This window comes from Mirounga leonina, unplaced genomic scaffold (assembly GCF_011800145.1).
Source record: "Mirounga leonina isolate KUSES-001 unplaced genomic scaffold, KU_Mleo_1.0 Mir_151, whole genome shotgun sequence".
NCBI lineage: Eukaryota > Metazoa > Chordata > Mammalia > Carnivora > Phocidae > Mirounga > Mirounga leonina.
In genome coordinates this window covers 28,172,895-28,194,242 of record NW_023270377.1, presented here as the reverse complement: position 1 = coordinate 28,194,242, position 21,348 = coordinate 28,172,895, and the positions used below count along the sequence as shown (strand labels likewise).

The following is a 21,348-nucleotide window of genomic DNA, read 5'->3' as shown; positions in this document are numbered from 1 at the left end:
GTCTGCATGAAGTTCCCCTGCAAGGGGCATGAATCACGGATGCTCCGGGAGGCTCTGGAACCAGTGCATGTTGTTCCAAAGTGCTCTCCTTCTGAAAAACTCCCAGAACAAGTAACTCAAGATTCTACCCAGACAAAAAAACTTTGGAAAGCTGTCGGGAACGCTGAGGGTAACCGCTGCTGGGACCAGGAAATGAGCTGAAGGCACAACAACTGGGATGGGCAGCAGTGGAAGCAGGGTGGGGTCTTTGCTCCCAGGCCTCTTCCTGGCTTCTTTCCTAGGAAATTCCAGGAGACGGGACCGGCAGGGGAACGGGCGTTGGAGGCAGACCAGACTCAAAAGCCAGGTCAGCGCCTTACTAGCTGGGTACCCCTGGCCTCTTTCAGGTTTACATCTCCTCCTCCCTCCTGGGGAAAAGCCCCGCCTACCTTGGGAGGATGCAGGACAAGAACACAGGTACAGCATCTGAGAAATAGAGGGAGGGCCCCAAACCGGGGCTGGGACCAGGAGGCCTTCCTCCTCCTTCGCTGCAGCGCCCTGGACACCCGCCGCCCAGAAAAGGTGCGTCAGGACCTTCCAGCCTTGAGCCGGCTCCCCTCTCGGAGGCAAAAGCACAACAAAGCTCCGGAAGAGCCGGGCAGGCTGGTTCGGTGTCCCCTGCGTGGAGAACCGAACACCGCGCCGCACGGCAGGGATGTGGGAGGCACGCTCCTTCCAGGGCAAGCCTTATCATGAATAATTAAAGTGAAGCTCTGCTTATCAGACGAAATGAACAAAGGATGCTTCTGACACAGCAGCCACTTTTTGTTGTGGTGGTTGTTGTTGTTTTAGGAGGCCCTTTTTTCTCAGTTACCGCTGCTTCTAATTTGATCATCTTCAGAGGCCTCCCTATCAATTTGGGTAAATTAGCACGCTTCTCTTCCGTATGGAGCTGCGGCCGTAAATCACAAATATGAGTGCGTGTAAAATTATATAGCATGGGCCCAGTGTAATAACAAACACATTTATATTTTATAACTGCTGTTTTCTCCACATTCGAACTGTGTCACTGCCGGGGCCCCGGGGGCTCGCAAGCACTCCCCGCCGCCCGCCCTGCGCGCCACAGTCTCGCTTTGTGCGCAGGTTTCCTGCCCCCTCGGCTCAGCCCGCTATCTGCCAAACACCAGCCGGCTCCTCTTTGTGTGGCGGTGGGCAAGGGATCATACCCGCTCAGGGCACTCTGTGCAGCGCAGCAGAGACACAAATGAGCAGGTGACCTTTCAAACCGTGTCAAAACGGGCCCTTGACCCAGAGACCTCAAAACTTCAGTGACCTCACTGTCTAAATCAGCCAGCTGAAAAGACCTATGTTTGCACAATGTGATTGTGTTTACACAAAGATTTAACGCCTCAATAGAGCAAAAGCTGTTCAGTTAATTTTAATTATTGCTTTATTCTTCCCACAACAGAGTTAAAAAAAAAAAATGGTTAACAGTGAGCTGGTGGTAATTGATCCCGTAAGCTTTGTGCCTATGGTCCTTCCAGCTTGAGCAACGACAGTAGTGGGAAGGAAGTATGAAAGGTTTCCTTAGCTGAAAGGATTCTTTCCAGTCCCTGCCTTTCCTTATTAAACATTTTTTGTGGAGGAGATGGACACCAAAGAAGACCACAGGACAGACCACAGAAAAACTTGGAGACCTGAGTGTGGGCAGAGGAAGGCACACAGGTGGGTTCGGGAAGCCTTCTATATGCCCAGCAGCAAACTTCGCAAGCAAAAGGCAAATATCAAAGGCAGGATGGGGGGGCCCTGCCAACTCTAATGATTTATGAAGGTTATTTCTTTGGCAGGTAGAATAAATAAAAGAGGAAAGTAAATTTGGAAATACAAAGATATAAAGGAACACAGGATCAGACAAAAAATAAATAAATAAATATAGGCAAACAATCCTCAAAAAGTAAAGCCCACAGGGGTCATGTGTGCCGTGCCTTCCACCTTGCAGGGATTTGTCTTTTGGTGTTAAAACCTTTTCTTTCTGCAGACCTCTGGAGGACAATGCAAGTGCCCGTTGCTTGGAGGTTCCTGTAGATCCTTGTGGCAGAATGTTAGAAACCACCTCTTCTCCCTCACCGCGTGCTTTTGTGAATACAGAGGACAGACTGCTGCACGCAGAAGCAGAATCTAAACCTGAGTTTGGGGTCTTTGCCCATTAGGGGATTCATAATTCCTGTATGGAGCAAGTATTTTTCTCCATAACACATTTAATACATCGGTAAATAGCCTCCAAAAAATGGGGCAAAAGAGGGATAAAACACGATTATCTCTAACTCCACATTTATCATACAAATAAAAATAAAAGCACAAACTGTTTGTTCACACTCCCCTAAGACAGCAATGGGCAACTTGTACACCAAGGTCCATCCATTCATAGCTTCTTCCAACTTCCCGAAGGCACCTCCATTTGGATTTTTCAGTTTAGGAATAAACGAGGACTGCTAAGGTGCATTCTTTTAAGGAGTCAGGGAGAGGTTTCTGTTTACGACTTCTCTCCACAAATTTCCTACAATATGCAAACGCACTGGTATTGAGATATCACTTCGAGAATCAATACCTCGCATCTTCGAAACCAGCTTTCTTTCTTAAAATGGAAAAAAACCCAACTAAGATCAAGGATTTTTAAGTTCAATCAAAACATACAGGATATAGGAATATACTATACTGCTCTGCATTATATCATTCTGTTTTCTTAGCTCTTCTGAATTTGCTGTCACATTGAACAAGTAAGATAATAACTCATATGTTACTTAGCATATGTGTGAAATAAGTAGAATGGCAAACATTAGGCCATTTATTTTGCTGAACTATAACAATACACCTAAATTCATTTATATCCTATTTTAACTTAGGCACCCTCGCAAAAAAACAAACAAACAAAAAAAAACACAACGGTTTCTAAAGGGAAAACAGCGTAAAGTTGGCTCTACAGCTCAGCAGAGAAACCTGTGAAAGATCATCCTCCGAGCCTCCGCTTCCTCATCTATAAAATGGGAGCAATGAGAATATTTACCCCACAAGTGAGTGAAGGTGAAATGACATGAGGTATGTGAAAGCACTTAGTAAACTGTAAAGGTGAGTGCAAGTGATATTATTGCATATTTACTTGGACAAAGCAATACTATGGAGACAGCCATTCCTAGGCTGGGTCCCCAACTGCCTGCTCATTCCCAAAGCCAATCTGAGTAGGAAGGCCTCAGCCTACCCTTTCTTTAGCCCATCTGCTCTGGGGAGTGGTCTCCATAACCATTGGGTCTTCAGGTCATCAAGCTAAATATTCCTAATTGCCCACTGGGCCTAAAACTAAGGTCCGATAACAACTGTGATCCAAAACATGGCACTTACCATGACCCCAGGAGACCGGCTCGCTAAGCGCAATCCCTCCAAGAGGCAAGGGATAAGCTAATCTGTGTGAAAGACACAGATGTCACGTACTCCCTACAGCCACATTCACATGGATGAGAGGAATAACGTCAGCAGTATTATCTCCAAACAGCAAGGACAATGCCATACAATTATAATAGCATATTGTCCACTGTATCTGGGGATGACATGTCTGACAATATTATTTTCTATGCATGTGAATGTAGCTGAAAGGGCCAATGCGTAATTCACATCTCCTGACAAAATGTAAGCATAAAGTATGTGTCCATTAGATAATGCCATTTAAATCTCTTTACCTCCAATAGCACCTTTCTCCCTGAGAACTCAGACTGCTTCACAGTACTTTCCACATGGTGTTGGTGTGAACCAGAATCATGAACGATAGGAAAGGTGCTGCAGGAGCGCATCCGAATGCAATGCGGTTTTCCTAAGAAAAGTTCTCTTTTCTGACTGAAAACACTTACTTCTGCACCAACAGTCAACCTTCTTTTTGATAACGAGGAAACAACTGTTGTGATTCAGTGAAGCTGTTGTACGTCAGAGAACAGGTAGAATATGATCGTTAGTGCCCGGTCAGCTAAGCCCACTTGGCGAAAAGCCTCCCTCCCACACACCAGCCTGGCAGCTCATGTGATTCAAATCCCTGCCTCAGCAAAATCTCAAATTATTACAGGTCAGGAGCCTTCAGCAAGGTGGGGGGGGCGGGGGTAAGGCGGATGTCGCTTGTCAAGAGTTCCAATCACAAACGTGGAATCTAGAAAGCTAAGCAACTAGCAGAGGTGGAGAGATTTCCCTGATGTCATAAGGGGGGAGACCAGCACATCTAAGTCCTGACGAAAATAATAAATTATACAATATTTATACTTAGTCAACGTTTAAAAGATCATAAAAGGGGACCAAGACCTGGTGGGTGCTCTTAAAAGGATGAGGAAGTATTTTGCACGTGGTGCAGAGTAACACAAAGAGAAGAAGCAAAGGACACTAAGGTTGTGTGAAGCCAGAGTTTCCCAACCTTGGCACCACTGACATTCAGGGTGTGATGAGTCTTTGAGCGGGGGGTCGGGGGGGCTGTCCTATGCACTAGAGGATATTCAGCAGCATCCCTGACCTCCATTTACCAGATGCCAGCAGCAACACCCCCCTCCAAGAGGGACAACCCAAACTGTCTCCAGACATTGCCAAACATCCCCTGAGGGGCAAAATCAGCCCAAGCTGAGAATCACTGCATTAGGCGACTAATGATCTCACATTGGGGAGAATGGCTGGGCTAAAAGGTTTGCTCTCACATATAATGGCCCTTTAGCCATTGAGAGGAGGCCCCAGGACCCCCCTTAAACAGGCACGCAACTTTCATGTCCCTGCTGGCACCTCATTAGCCTCACAAGTTCTTGAAGGGTCAGGGAAGGCCCGCTGGAGTGGCTCAGCTCCCGTGGTGAGCAGGCAGCCCTGGGAGGGTGTGAGCACGGGGTGTCCAGCTGAAGGGCTGAGGGCTGACTCCAGCTCCACCCCTCGAGCACAGGGGTGCACCTGCCCCACAGGAGGGGCACCTACTTCTGATTCACACAAAGGCATGATGTGGGTTAGCAACAGCCCTGCTGGGCAGACAGCAGCCATCAGATTCCTCTCTTCCAGGTATGTCAACTGATTTACCTCATGTAAGAGGCAGTAGTATTACGTGGGGATGAGAATTAGCCAAGAATGTGACAGAGGCGAATCGAAAGGTTGAAGCAGCTAGGTGGGATGCCTCCTTTCCTCATGCCTGCATTCCCACGATTGCTTTCATCCAAAGAATAAAGATAGCCCACCCAGAGGAGCAGGAAGAGAGGAGGTTCAGAAGTGGGTACTGGTGTTCGTTCATGGCTGGGGCTATCCATGACGACTTTAGCCTTCGAAAACCCCTATTTCTCAGGTCTTACCAGAGCGAGTGCAGATATGTAACCACACCCAATGGATGGGTGAAGAGTGGTGGAAAAGACACACGGACATCTCTGGACTTTTCACTCCAGATCCTGCTTCGGTCGACTAGGGACAATCCATAATACAGACACATGGAAAGTCATTCTGACAATCCACCATCAACAAAGACTAAAGGCTCAAAAAATCAAAACCACCCCCTCCCAAAGGCAGAATATAAAACCTGTCAAGCGATGAAGGAATGTTCTGACATCTGATGGCTCCCATAATCAAATGGCTAAGTCCTTCTTAGGACTTAATTAGTAAGTAAGTACTTAGGAAGTACTTCTGAGTCATTAATAACTGGTAGCAGAAATAATATTTTGCCGGCTCTGTCATTATCCTCTGATGATAAGGTTTTCTTTTGCATTTGGAAAGCTACTACTGGTTAGCTGGTTTAAGGTCTCTGGGACACTACAATATTCTCTCCATCATCCTAGCCTCGATGGAGGTCTCCTACCTATTTTAAGGATACTTTATGCAGAAATGATTCCATGGAGCCTGATCTGGTCTGACAGTGGCAGGGCTTGTTGCTCTGAATAGAACTCTCCAAGCTTCACTTTCGATAGGGGGTGGTAGATCCCATTAGTATGGAGAACCAGTACCAGCCATTAGAGTCAAATAAGAGTTGCCTTCGCTAACTATTTCTGAGCACAGTCACACAACGTGCTCAGAGTTTTCTCAATAAAATAGCTCCTCTGCAGGGCAATGAAGTTGCCTCTTCAAGGGGCCTCAATTTGCATACCCCTTTTCAACCATTTAAAGTGAAACCTCCGTGAAGCATCACTTCACTTCTGAAGAATCCTCCTCCCCACACTTCCAGTGAGAAATGGAAACCTCTACTTAAATAGGAGATCCAATAGATAGAGAGCAATTACACTTTTTTTAAAATCACAAAACTGATTTTAGGTTTGTTTTGTACCACATTTGTTCATTTGCTATAAGGAAAGAAAATAAGGTGTGCAAAAACATGCATCACTTCTGGGTAAAGCCATGTACCACCAAAAAGCATCTGAGACATTTCTTGTGCATATCAAAGGAATGACATCCATAATGAAAAGTCATGGATCTAGAAGTCTCCTTTTACTCCTTCTTAATGAACAAAACAGTTGGAAAACCCAATAATTGCTTTTAGTCCATTTTATTTCTTACTTTATACTCTGTATGATATCAAGAAGAATGGCTACAAAAGAACCTGTTCCATTTAAGAGATAAAGCGGCACTGCCTTCAAGATGTTAAAGATGCTGCTTTGTTATTAAGTTAGTAATTTTAATGTTTGTGCAAATACGATTAGTGCCTGTAGCAAATATAAATGTGTAACAATTTGCCAGTTCTTTCTTAAGAAGACTAAATCCATCATTTAAATAGTCTTCAAATGTCTTATTTCTTTTAAGTTACATTCAAAAGGTATGCAGAGAAAAGAAAGACTCCAAGATTCTAATGTGTTTTCATAGCTAAAGGATTTAGTTGAGAAAGCAGGATGAGGGGACGCAGGTGCCAGACATTGTGTAGAATTTGCACTTATGCTCCATTAATTGCCAGCATATCTTCCTTTTCCTTTTTCCTCCCCTCCCCCCTTTAAATCCCTTTGGAAAACAGCAGAGCAGCAGGCCCAGACTGGTACCCAGCAGCAACACCAGGAGCAGAAGTAGCCAATTAGCCTCCAGAATACAAAGAGGGGGGGAAAAAAATGATGCAGTTACCTAGCAACCAGAAAGAGCAGAAACAGCTGTGTAGCAGGCCCAGGCTGGTACCCAGGCAGAAACAGGATAGCCAATTAGCACACTGTATTTAATGCTGATGTGGTTTCCTAGTAACAGGCTGTACAAGTCTGTCTGTTGCGTTTTCTCCCTCCCTTCCTCACATTTTCCTCAATCATGCACAGTATTACTATTTGCCCTAATTACTGTTTCTCCACTGCTTCGAGCGGCCATTATTTTGTCCCCAGAGAAATTGGAAGAACTCAGAAAAAAATCTTCCATAATGACAGTATTTAGTTTCAAATTTAGATTAGCTGTAAACCTTGAGACACTAAACAACAACAACAACAAAGAATGAAAAAAACAAAAAAGCCAGCAAATCGCCTTCTGCCTCAATTTGTAAGTAGCCTATGGTACCTTTTCTATATGCTAATATTTACATGTGGGTGAAGCAAAAAAATATTTAATAATGCATACTGTCATTTCACCATACGCTACATTTCCAAAGAGGCTGAATCCTCTGTGTACTTGAACTTATTCATATTGATTTTCTGACACTCTCTCCTGAATGCTAGGAACATAAAATGTCTTATTACCTATATCAGAGAAGGGAGATGTATCTTTTGTTGTTCTTTTAAAAATACCAATACTAGTTTCAACAAGTTCATGACCAATTGAGAATTCAGTATGAGCAATCATTATTTCCTTTCTACAAGAGAGCTTGAGTACAGGTAAAGAGTGTGTGTGGCCCACAGTAAGGGGATTCAAACATGGTAAATTCATAATCCCAGTAATGAATTCCGTGAGGTGACATTAACCCACATGAACACACAAAATGAAGACAGAAAACTTTTAAAAACGACTACCGCACAGCTATTCTCAGATAATCCTACTGCATCTTGCTGCTCTTGGATACTAGAATATGTACCAGTCAAGCCTTTTCATGGGTTCTATTCATCAGGGCATAGACTATATAATTCTGCTTTTTTTTTTTTAGGGCATCCATTAGACTCCTAGAACTTCTCTCACTTAAAAGTGCCTTCAGTTGTGGAACAATTTATAGTCCTTCTTACAAAATATTCCCTGATATAAAAATAGCAAGGGCTCCAGAGGAAGACATTATATACCATAACACACTTAACTGAGCAATAACCTACCATGAAGGGAGAGGACTTTCTCAACTGAAGGGTTTCTGGCTTCCTTCCCTAAAACAAAAGGATTGATGGCTTCTACCAACTTTAGCTAACCTAGTGAAACAACTGAAACTATCCTAGCCCAACAAAGTTGGGATTTTAAAAAACTGTACCTTGTTTGACTGAAAACAATATGCATAACAGTTTTACTTTACTGAATTCCGTAAATTAAATGTCAACTATAGTAATGAAAAGAGGATGCATTCTGAAGGCAGAAATAACAAAAGAAGCCTAACTCTATGTTTTATGACACCAGATGAGTGGTTTACAATATAAAATGAGTTTTAAATTACAAATGCATTTTATTTTGCAAACAAAATAAAGGGGGTCTAACCTGAATGCAGGTAACTTTTGAAGGGAAGAAAGGAAAAGATGGAGGGTCCAAAAAAAAAAAAACAAAACAAAGAGGCAGTGGCCAGGGCCGGGGCAGCGGTGGGCGGGATCTGCCAACTAGGCCTAGTTCAGGACAAAGCTGGACCGACGCTCTGTAAGGAACTAGCAATGGGGTGCCCGGGTCTTCCATCCCTAAAAGCTTCTGGGGTCCAGTCCTGGGTCAGTCCCTGACTCTCTTACTTCAATAAGCACAGATGGTGAAGGAGAAGGAAAGGTGAACAGAAATATGGGACAAACCATGAAAAGCTTATTCTCACTGCAGACACTCTTAAATAATTTAAGTGGGTTGACCTCCATTACATAAGCTAGTCAGATTCTAACACTGGCAACCAAACATGGAGACACCGCAGGACTGGCAAAGAACTCTGTCACTGGTTGGCCAAATAACCAGCACAATAAAATGTCACTAACTCTTGATTACTTTGAACGGTCTTCCTTCTACTAACATTTAGCTTAATAACTGTCATATCAATATATGACTTTTAAAAATGGTTGAAAAGAAGTTACTCTTAGAAAATGTAGAAGATCCAGTAGCAGAAGAAGGAAGGGGAGGAAGTCAAGGTGGGAAATGCTGCCCCAGCTTCCAACCCGCCCCACCTTCCCTCCCTACTTGCTGGAAGATTCCTGAAATTCCACTCACAGCCTCCCATAATCAAAGATTAAAAAAATAATAACAATAAGGAATTTCATTCTGACGTAAGGAAAGGTAATAAAGGCAGGCTTCAAAGGCAGGAAGTGACTCAGTGCAGGCAAGCATCAGGTGTAAGATTCTTAGGTGGGGCATGAAGAAGGAACTGAGATTTTGGGAAACAGGTTTGCCCAGGGCCATCCAGTTCACCTCCATCAGTGTGGGGACAAATAGAAATTGCCTGGTTGGAAAGAGCCAGCCTCTCACCATTGAATACCTGAGTCACCTGACAGAGCTTTGAGTCCCATTACACATATGCCCACAGTAGGCTGGATTCCCAAAAACTTCCATTTTCTTATCAGAACTAACCTCTTTACATGAAATGTCTGCATTCTCTTGATCCATTTTCAAGATTTCTTTTTTTTTTTTTTTAAGATTTTATTTATTTATTTGACAGAGAGAGAGACAGTGAGAGCAGGAACACAAGCAGGGGGAGTGGGAGAGGGAGAAGCAGGCTTCCCGCCGAGCAGGGAGCCCGACGTGGGACTCGATCCCAGGACCCTGGGATCATGACCTGAGCCGAAGGCAGACACTTAACGACTGAGCCACCCAGGCGCCCCCATTTTCAAGATTTCAACTATAATTTCTATGAAACTCAAACTGGCTATTTTTCAAAGAAAGACACTCATTTTACAAATATATTTTCATCTCTCCTTATATTTTAACTAAGCTTTTTAAAAGGATTATTCCAGTTTAAAAACTGTTTTGTTTTTTTTTTATTACACACGACCTTCTTAAACTCCTTTGTTGTCTGATTCAAACGGAATCACTTCATTATTGTTTTAACTTCAAGAGACATAAGTATTGTCTACCCCCAGCTAATTCTTATAATATCACTTAGATACTCTTTACAAAGCTCCACTTAATCTCCCCAGTATAATATGTACAGGATAACCATGACCATCACGGTCATTAACATTCTTATTATAATAGAAACAGCTTCTGTACATTATCTATTTATTAAAGAGAACAGTTATTTTAAGTCCACACTTGGCCTTCCCAATGTCACTCGTTCATTTGCACAGACTACTCATGACCTTCTTTTTCTCTTCTCCATCAAACAAAGCTGACCTAACCTTTAAATCTTAGAATTTATAAAATTCTATTACTTCCGCTGCCTTTTCTGAAATGAGATTCCTCTTTTCTCTTCCCTCATTCCTACTTCCCACCCCAATCCATGCTCTCTTCTCTTTTCAGACCAGATTCCAAATATAGTGACTTTATAAAACCATTTTCAGGTTTTTGCATCAAAAAGCAAGGTCCTCGGAGATGGGGGAAGGAACAGTGTGTAGTGTAATGGGGGTTCGAGAAATATTGTTTATGATGAAATACTTATTAATTTCATGCTTTTTTCTTTCCCTTCCATTCTCATTTTAACATGTTTATTTACTTCATGACTACCAATTATCCATTAAAAGGACATCTGGAATAGGCATCCCATGAAGCCTACATTTATTACCATATTATAATAATAAAATAAATGTGCTTGCTGTGTATATGCTGAGTTTACACCATTCCATCCAATATATGTTTACTGAAATTTATCTTCATAAATGTTAAGAGCTAGCATATTGCTAAATTATCATGTGGTAAAGCTCTAAGAATTTCTTGAATCATAAAATTATCCCACCAATTGTTTTCTGTCATCTCATTCACACCCGTTCTTTTCAAACTCTTTCTCTTAAGCTCTTGAATATGCTAAATCCAAACTATCACACCCTTCTATTAAACTCTCTCCACCTTGTGAACTGAACAGTTAACCCTTATTCTAGTTTCCATCCCATAATAGGGCTTTAATGAGTTTCTGCCTCAACACATGGATAAACTTCATTAGCAGCCATGTGTCTCAGCATATTAAAGGCCCTTTAATGCCTTAAAATTGCCCTATTTCAGTTGCTATTGTATAAATTCAAAGAATTCTTATCTATGGGGCTGAGGAGGTTGAAAGTGGTCGATGGGCCCCCTACAGTTCCAGACTGAGGTATTTAATTTTATCCTGCTGATATGCCTGACCTTGAATTAGGTCTCCTATTTATATAAATTAGTGTATTATCACATTGGCATCATTTGAAACGATGAATAGCATGAATAAACACCCTGTCCAAAAAAGAGAAAAGCAACTTTTTCTAAATCGTCCTCACTGCTGCTTCTGACCTCTGATAGGCGCCCCTACTCTCATTCAGCACTCTGTCTCCCTTTGCACTCTTTCTTGGAAGGGCTGTCCCTTTCCCAGGGACTGCTTACTCAGTGGCACAGCACCGGACATCTGTGCGTACTTTGGGGAATGACTGATAGAACAAACAAAGTGAATAAGATGATCACCTATCGAATAGGATGCAAGCCCAAGGGACAGGAGTCCTGGGTCAAATTTTCATTCTGCCACGGCAGGTCACAGAACTTGGGGTAAGGCATTTTTACACTGCTGGTTCTCAGTTTCCCCATATCTGATAATGCTTGCCGTAATTTCATAGGGATGGAGTATTAGCATTTGTCATTTTAATGAGTGAATTGGGACTGTTACAAGAAAGTCTCTCTTTAATCCTAAGGTAAAAAATGGTTTAATAGTAATGACCATAATAACAATAACTATAACCGTAACAATAATGGGCCTAGAAACGGAAGACCATCCCTTTGTAATTTCCTTGTTCTGGTCGTTAGTCACTTGATGAGGCAGTATGTTTAAGGACCCTCCCAACTTTATTCTATTTAGAAGACACTCAAAGTGGTTTTCATTGTCCATTGTATTTAAACTATGTTTCTCATTTCCTCTTAATAATGAGTTATTAAGAGAATATCTACTTGATTTATTTTCCCCTTGTTTGTTAGCATAGAAGTTAAGAGCTCAGACTTGGGCAATACTGTTTGGTTTGAATCCTGGCCCAGCCACCTAGGAGCTGTGTGACATTGGGCAAGTTATTGACCTCTCTGGGCCTCATTCCTTCATAACTATAAAATAAGAACAGTACCTACGTCATTAGATTAAAAAGGTTAATATTTGTAAAAGACTTAGAACAATGCCTAGCATGTAGCAATCGTTTTATCTTTGTTGAATAAATAAATTACATTTCAAACTTTAAAGAATTTTCATTATATGTATAAAATAAACACTTCTATTTGCCTTTTAAACATGACATTCATCTTTTTATTTATAATATTTTTAGCTACCTTTTCATTTGAAAACAAACTATTTCCCTAAATCTGAGTTAAACTTAAAAATGGTGCCACCTCAAGACCTGCCCCACAGCAGACATAAACTGTTAAGTAAATTGCACAGTTGTGTTATCTTTCCACCTAAAAAGCATCCCTTTACATTCGTTGATGCAAAATCCAGAATGTCCTTATCCACACACCCATGGATTACGCTAAAGCAACCCCCGTCCATAGAAAGACTCCTCCAAGTAAGACATGTGAGAACATGGCCTCTTTTCTCCCTCCTCAGTGACCAACTACCAAAGATTTCATTGCTGGCCTTTGTCCTGACTTTATCAACATGACTCACTCTGAAAAGTATAAATGTGGACATGCTTTTATATGAGTTTCCATATTAGAAAAGTCGGCTCAATTAACACAAAACGCCATTTCAGTCACATGCTTTTTTCTTCCTTAGAAGTGATCAAGAAGAAATGTAGAAAACACTTCTTTCTTTCTCTTTTTGTGTAGAAACTACTAACATTTCAATAAATTGACTTTTGCTGAACACGAGCATAGTAAAGTGATTTTTTTTAATTGAAAGTGAAGATTTCCTTTGTATCAACATATAAGGATTATTTAGCTGATTCCAAGAAGATGAATAAACCTGTGATCATAATGATTGAATTACTGGGCAAGAAAAATAATGTTACACAAAGACCAGAAAACAGAGTGGGACAGAAAGGTCTGTAATGGTTTGGCTGCTAAAGGACATTTTTACGCACATGCCAGCACTAAGTGCTCTTCGCAATGAATAAACCATATGTCCATTTTTCTATGCTTCCTTTCACTAAGATCCTGCGACTTCACAATATTCCCTTTGTCCCGGTCCCTGCCTCATCTCCCCCCTCCCTCGGCTCCCCCATCCCCAACTTCACCTCCTTGGGCAAACAGTATTTGTGCCCTAGCTACCAACTTGAACATCTGCTACCTTAAAAAAAAAAAAAAATCACCTCACTGCCTAACATCCTCCAGGGCAAAAAGTTTGAAGGATTCAGCATCCTCAAAAGAACAGCTACAGAAGGAGAAAAAAAAAAAAAAGAAAAAAAAAGGCCTATCTTTTCCAGCTCAGTAAATTCTGTCTATATAAAGATTAAATGAATAACATTTTAAAAATTCTTCAGTGCAAGCAAATCCATGTTACCAAGAATGTATTGTCTTTCTTATGCATAGAGGGAGACCCACACATTTTATTTTATTTCATTTTTGCAACTGTGTCTCCTTTTCAACATATTACCATATAGAAGAGATAGAGCATATATATGACTCTAGAGAAAAGAATGCCAATATTTTCCCTCTTTTTACCCGATGGTTTTCTCATCTTCTTCTTCTTCTTCTTTTTTTTTTTTTTCCTGTCCCCAAACACTCCCCCAGTTGAAAGATAAAGAAATATTTCCACTGAATTAAAGTGAGCCCGGTGTTAAAATAACTTGCCTGGATCCAACCAGAGCCCATTTTTTTAAACTCCATTTCAACATTTGGTGGGCAGCCCTGCCCCATCACTCACTTATATTAGCCACTCCTGCAACCAGAATTCCCATCGCCATACACCTTTGCCCTCAAGCTTTTACTAGTCCATTGCCTTTATATGTTTACACTTAATTTGATTCCACCCTTCATGCTTTTTTCATTATTCTTAGTTCATCCACACCACATAAATTATCACCTTTGTTTTCAGTTCCCCATGTGCCCCATTCACACCAATTCCAAATAAATACTTCTGATTCTCATCCATTTAATCCAAATTAATTCATATTCCCTCTCCCCATCCTCCATCCTCACCTCTAGCTCCCCTCCTGTTTCTCTTTCTTATAGCACCAAATTTTCCTTCCATGCTTATCTCTGAGCAAGGTTTTACAGGCAAAATGCTTCTGGAGGATGCAAGGTGATTGCTTTCTGTATTGTCTTAGGAAAGCCAAGCTCTACAGCGCTGCCACCTTCAATAAGCCAATGCCTGCACGTCCAGATGCACTCTCTACAACCCGTGTCCCTGAGCATCATAACCCCCACAAAGAGTGAGGAAAAAGCTTCTCGCTTTTTGAAGGTATTTAACTTTGCCTTATTTCTAGCTTACATAGAACTGTTTTTTCACACAATCATCATTAATCAATATCAATATCTATTGTAATAACTACAAACCAACTCCACTACTATCTTCGATGAGCTCTTACAATCTGCCCAGTATTTTACATATATTGATTCATTTAGTCTTCAAAACAATCTAGGATATAGATAAAATTATCCCTATATTTTACAAATGACTAAGCTGAGACTCAGGGAAGATAAATCACTTAACCAGGTCACAAATCTAAGTAGAGCCAGAACTCAGACCCAAGTCCACCTACTACAAAGCCCCCACTCTCAACCACTTTGCAACACTGCCTTTCAATACTGCAGGGCGCCTCCTTGAGTAAATTCCCCATGGGGAGGAGTCTTTCCACATCAGTCCACCATAAGGCAAGTGGTTGCAGGTGCTGGGGAACATAATGAGCTCCACCTTGATAATCGCTCAGAGTAGACCGTGCCCAAAAAACAAAGCACCAAATAAGGCATCACTCCTAAAGAGGTCTCCTTCTGACACATCTGTTGGGAGAAGGGGATAGGAAAAAGAAGAAAAATGCTCTGGACTCCCCCTTAAAAAAAAAAAGAATCTTGCTTCCCCAGAGCTGTCCAGTCTTCCTACTAGACAGGATGTAGCCTGTCTTCATGTCAGTAATTCAGAAATGTGTCCATAATCATGCCTTCCACGCCCCCAACAAAGCTCAACATTCTTGCTCCATTCCGCTTTCTCTGGTTTCCTGGGGAGAACGGGAAGTGAGTCACCATCAAAGCCTGGGAGCACTGCAATGTCTTGTCATGACTTTACTCATTGACTTGAGAAAGAAAGAAATATAAATAAAAAATGACCTTCAGGACAATATCAGAAAGGAAAAAAACAAAAGATGACCTGAGCAGGAACTGTTAGCCTTGGTGTCTGTGGGGTGGGGCACTCAGACTCTTGGGAAACCCTCACTGGGACTCTGCACTTGAGCCACAGGGTTCAAAAGTCATGTTAGGAGACCTTCCCATGAACCAAGCAAGAGCTACATAGGAAGTTAAGTGCAGAACTGGAGTACCTGCCTAAGTCCTGTGTAGCAGGAAAGCAGTGTGTTCTCGTCCTCCCATGCATGGGACTGACTCTGAGGTTCAAAATGGTGATTTTGTCTAGACACATATTACACATCTTATTTAGGAAAGTGCTTCTGTATCGCACAAAGTATTTCATGCTCCCACACCACGGAGCATTAGAGCTGAAAGGGACCTTAAGTCAGTCTGTTTGACGGATATGGAAAATGAGGCCCAGTAAGGTAAAGGGACACTCTCAAGGTCACAGAGCTAGTCAGTGGCAGAGTTAGAACCAGAACCCGGGTTTTTCTGATTTTCCAGCCAATGAGTTTTGCACTGCACACTTCCTTGGTTAGTCCAGACAGAAACTCATCACAGAGCACCAGGAAGATGAGCCTCAAGACCAAAACCAACTCCCACCAGCCACTTCTCCTGGCTCAAATCCAATCACCCATTTCTCCCGGACTGCACTCCTACTCTGCTGCTTATACTTTCAGAGTTTTCCCTAATTCAGCTGTACTGTGCAAGGAGTATGCAAAACCGTTCAGGCGACATAGCCAGGACTCATTTAAAAACCACCAATGACAGTAATTGCTCCTAGGATGCTAACACCAAGAAGAAACACCAGCCCTAAGCTTGTACCTCAAAGCACAGAACAAAGACCAGTTTCAAGGAAAATGCCAATCTCACTCTTTTCTCTATAAACGCCACTCTTCCAAATAATCCCATTGCTCCAAAGATCAATATGATTCCTGGGAATCACCACAGAAGTCTTGAGTAAAATATACAGTCCCCGTCGGTTACCACTCGCCCTTCCCACACACATAGCAATGTAATCACTTTAGCAACTTCTCAGTAACAAGCTCATTAAAAAGCAATTCTGCCATCTCTCCATAAAGCACGTGCCAGAGAACAATGCAAAAGAGGAGATGCCAATTAATTATAGAATGATCACATCTAATGAACTCTGAAACCCTCCTGCTGTTGGTGACTTTGATGAAAAATCAGGGATGCTGGGAAAAGAGTGAATAGGGACACCCCGACTACCTTGTTCAACTGTGAGTTCTTTCAAATGTGCCTCCTCGGATTCCAGTGTTGCTCAAAACCGCAGAGCTACACTCGGAAAACAATGAAAAGTGTCAGGGAGGTGACAAGCGCGTGTATAGTGTACGGCTGTGAGTCACACTACCAGAGCCCCATTCAGACCTCCTTGGGACTGTGTGATTCTAGCCTGTGGTTGGCCCTGCCTCCGAAAGGATCGCACAGCCAGCGAGCGACAAGCCCACGGCCTGAGCCGAGGACATCCGCAGAGCTCAAGGTCACACGTGCGGCACTCTGCTGCCCCGCCCCGGCCCGCCCGTCTGGCTGCCACCTCCGAGTCAGCACGATGCCGCTCCTGGGGACACGGGAGCCCTTCCCACCGCGAGCCTAAGGGAGGAAGGAGAAGAAGAAGAAACCACGTGCGGCCAACTTGTACCACTACCTGTGTGAGTCCTCTGGTGGGCCTTTAGGTGGGAGCTTTTTGTATAAACTTTCCGGCACCCGTTAAACTGACAGCGGTGAACCCTCTTCTTGTTTTCGGGGCATGCCTCGGCCCCCACCCCTCCTTGCTCACTGTCGCTCTGTCCGCTCTTAACTGTCCCAGCTGCCGCCACGGCCGCCGCTGCCGTGGCCACCCCTCCCACCTTGACCGAGCCGAGTGCAGCCTTCTTGGCCACCAGTTTCAACGTCACCGTGCCATCCACGGCTGAGAGAGTCTGTGAGGTTTTGACCAGATGGCGGCTGAGCTCAGGGGACGATGGGGGCGTTAATGAGGTCACTGCGTTGAGCTGGGCCTGGTTGACGGCTGTGTAGCTGTCTAGAGAAGAGCTGGTTGGCTGGAGGCTGAGGCAGGTCTCAGATAGCAACTTGTCCCGAGAGAGAAGAATGTCCACTGCCGAGCTCTTCTCGCAGATGGTGGCTTCCACAGGGAGCAGCAGCGGGTCCAAGCGCCGGAAGCTCTCCTCAATGCACGGGGGAGGAGAAGCATGGAGGAAACAGTCCAAGTCCTCACCGAAGGTCTCCGAGATCCTCCTAGGCTCCGTCTGTAGGTAGCGTTCCAATTCAAGGCATGTCTGCAGAGGGGAAGAAGGGAGGGAGAGAAACAGCCATCAGAGGCAAAGAACACCATGAGTCCACATGTCGACAGGCAGAGCAGGAAGAGACACACGGAATGGTTTTGTGGCTAGAATCTGAAATTCTCTTGGTAAATGGTCTGACCCTGTTATTTAGTCCCTGAATACTTCTGAAGGGCTCATAAGGGTCACATCATGCAAGTTTAATGAAGTGGAACTAGAGGCCCAGAAGGGCTATCTCACACCATTAAGATCCCAGAGAACATTCCACATTAAAATGGTCTCCTGCCCCACAATCCAAGTCAGCAGGTGAGATGCTCCAAGCATTGCTAGGAGTTCCCATGTAAGCAAGAAGTAAATAGAATCAGACAAAGTTTTCATACCAAAACAAGACTTCCCATAGTCCGATTTCATTTTTCAAATAGACTTGAGCAAGTTGCAAAAATCAGTCAATTTTCTGACTTGCTCGGAAGAACGAACCATGCCTACCAACTACAAGGTGACCTCAGCCACAATCAGCCAACAGCAAGCCCTGCCTTGGATTCCCTAACCAGCGGGAATGGATACTGTTCTGAAGAATGCCTCTCACAAAACCTTTGATATACAAGACAAAACTCCCCTTGTTTACAGCAAGTTATTCAAAATACAATTGCTACCTATTTTGTGGCAAGGGGCATAAGTCTGATTACAATGGTTTAGCATCTCTGTGTGATAAAAATAAGTTCAAACACAGCTATTTGACTTGCTAAAGATAAGACCCAATATATTTCAACATAAAACTTTCACCTGGTAAAGAAATAGAGAAGAAGAATGGAAAAGTTCAGAGCTGCAACACATCTTCATCCATGGTGCTCTTTGTAACATGTTGGAAACGCTCTTATGGCAAAAGTGGATATTTAAGTTTATACTCAAAAAGCTTTCCTCACTTAAGAATCCTACTTTTCCAGAATCTTGTGTAAAACCATGGTGCTAACTTGCACCATCAGCTCAATTTGCTCTGGCTTCTGGGCTTCAACAAAGAAACACTGATGGCAAATTTAAGATGCGACTGGCTCCTAATTCACTGCCTCCCTAGTAGAGCATTTTATATTTCAACCAATGTTTGGATCCTAGGCTTTTATTCTGTTAAGAATATATTTTAATGATATACCTCATTGTGTTGTATCTGTTAAGGATTTTAGTTTGGTGATATTTCAAAAGATTGTTTTTGTTTCTCTTTCTTATTCCATTTATTCTCCCATAAATTTCTCTATTAGGAGATGTACTGTCGATGGGGTTTACATTTTCCCAGATACAGAATCATAGAACCATGGAGTTTCAGAGATGTTTGTCTAGATTTTATGTACATTGTGCTTCTCTAACATGTTCATATGTCAGCATTTTACCTGTTTTTCTTAGACTGCATGTGATAGCCATTCCATGCTCACTATTTTGACAAGGTTCTAGCTGCCTACCAGGGTTAGCACTTAACCTCTATATCAGAATCCACCAATGGTCACTGCCTTTGGTATTCTCGGCCAGCCTGCCCTTCATGGCTGCCAAACCCCATCTGTATCCTTATGATACCAAGGGCCCAACTCCTCCTACCTTGCTTGATTCACTCTACTCCTGCTCTCTGAATAACTCAGACGCTACCTGCAAAGTTTTCTTTCCTATTTGCCAAAGTATTCAACACCACCTTATATACTTGGACCTTCAAAATCTTTAAATTATTTATATTCTCCCACTGGTTATATATTTGTCTTGTGTCTTCTGTTTATTTTTTGTTATTATTTTTATTGAGGTATAATTGACATACAACATTATATTCATTTCAAGCATACAACATGATTCCATATTTGTATACACTGCAAAAGGATCACCACAGTAAGTCTAGCTACCAGAAGATTGGTTTTTAATCAGCCTTATGGTAAAACTCTACACTCATGAATAAGAAAACCAGATTTTTAACTATGAATCAACTTTTGGTTTCACTTTTGACTTTTAATAGCATAAACTAATGAATTATTCTAATCTTCATTCAACATTCATATCACATGTTTTTGTTCAACTACTGTGTTCACAGCAAGGTGCAAGGTTTTCTGTGTGTTGGAAGAAGATATTAATAGATCCATGTGATGTAGGTGCAGGATAAATAATTACAAGCTAAAAATGACATGAATTTACAAAGCAAAGTGATACCAAATAACATACAATAAAGTGTGTTTATAAGTTCTTAGGGAATGAGTGGACAATGAAGTCTACACTCTATAATATGAAGGCATTCATCAAGGGAAGCTTATTGGAAAAGTCAGTTTTGATTCTATTTTATGTATTGATTAAATAATAGCTCTGGCTGAGTAGCTTCCCACCATTTTATGTTTGAAACCAACACTACCACCTTCTCAGGTCAGAAATTTACATTATCTTCAGTTGCCCCTTTCTGAATTCCTTGTCTCAAAAATTTTCCCTTTCCTTTTTCCATCGCATTGCTAGAAATTGTCATTTACTTCTCTCCGATATTGAAACCCTCAGGCTTAGCTCCAGTCACTTCACTTCTGAATTATGAGATCCTACTCCTAAAACCTCCCTTAAAGCTCCCCTTCCCTTCTAAAACCCTCACCTACCAAGCACAGTGCCTGGCACCCACCAGGTACATAATGTCTATCAAACAAAGACAAAATCAACTTTATACTACTACTTTGATTATTTTAACTCCTCCATTCCACAAAAGCCATCTCCTGACCCCTTATCCTGGATGATGCTGAGGCTAGCAATCTTAGAAATGACCACTAATACATGTCTTCTGGAACACAACTATAATCCTTCTTTAGCTTTGGCCCAAAGGGCAGAACCAGATCTTTGAAACATGGATATGTTTCAGATAAAAAACAGCTGAATCATAGGTTATAAGTTGTCCTTGAGGCAGTTCCCTGCCTCACACACAAAGATTATTTCAAACCTAGTCACCGCTGTCTTTTGACAGAGTTTTTGTATGTCATGTCTTCTTATATACTTTCTAGCTCAAAGATTTGAAAGCCACTGAGAAATTGTTGTGATTGTTAGGAAGCTCAGGTCTCTTCATATTCAGAGTTCTAGGAAACAGAGAGATTCTAAACACATTTATATACTTTTCTGGGAAGGTTAAAAAATAAGCTACCCAGTATGCCCTAGTTTAAATCCCAGAAGCACACAGGTCAGACTAATGATCTAAAGATAGAGACACATCTACTAAAATGCTGGACCACTTAAGAGCAGCTACCACTTGCAACCCTAATACAGGGCATTCTTATTCCATCTGAGAATTAGAGAGGCATGAGTACCCATCAGAATGTGCTGGATAGCCCTATGAAATCATTTTGGAATGGTTTTTGTCTTGAGAAATCCACTTCTTGTAGTATTCTACTTAGAGAAGAGATTTTGTGAATCAGAAACTCATCAGGAGTGCTGGAAATTAAAATGTCAAGAATGAAGAGAATTTTAATGTTAGATTATTTCTAAGCCAAAGAGAAAGCTTATCTCCAATGTTTTTCTTTAATGATTACAAGGACTCCCTTAAGAAATGCCTATGATGTTTAATTAAAATTTGAGGTATTTACTCATAGATATTAATACATAC

The 21,348-nt window shown here is 42.1% G+C and overlaps 1 protein-coding gene across 2 annotated transcripts in view; it reads right to left on the bottom strand.

Annotated features, from left to right (window-relative positions):
- Positions 1–21,348, bottom strand: part of KLF7 (Kruppel like factor 7) — a 91,817-nt gene that overhangs the window by 31,414 nt on the left and 39,055 nt on the right. The window contains exon 2 of one of the 2 annotated variants that reach the window (XM_035007288.1): positions 17,322–17,750. In XM_035007288.1, coding sequence (XP_034863179.1) covers positions 17,322–17,750 — 429 coding nt within the window. Of the gene's footprint in view, positions 1–17,119; positions 17,751–21,348 lie in introns of both variants that reach the window. The other variant, XM_035007287.1, reaches the window with a different exon arrangement.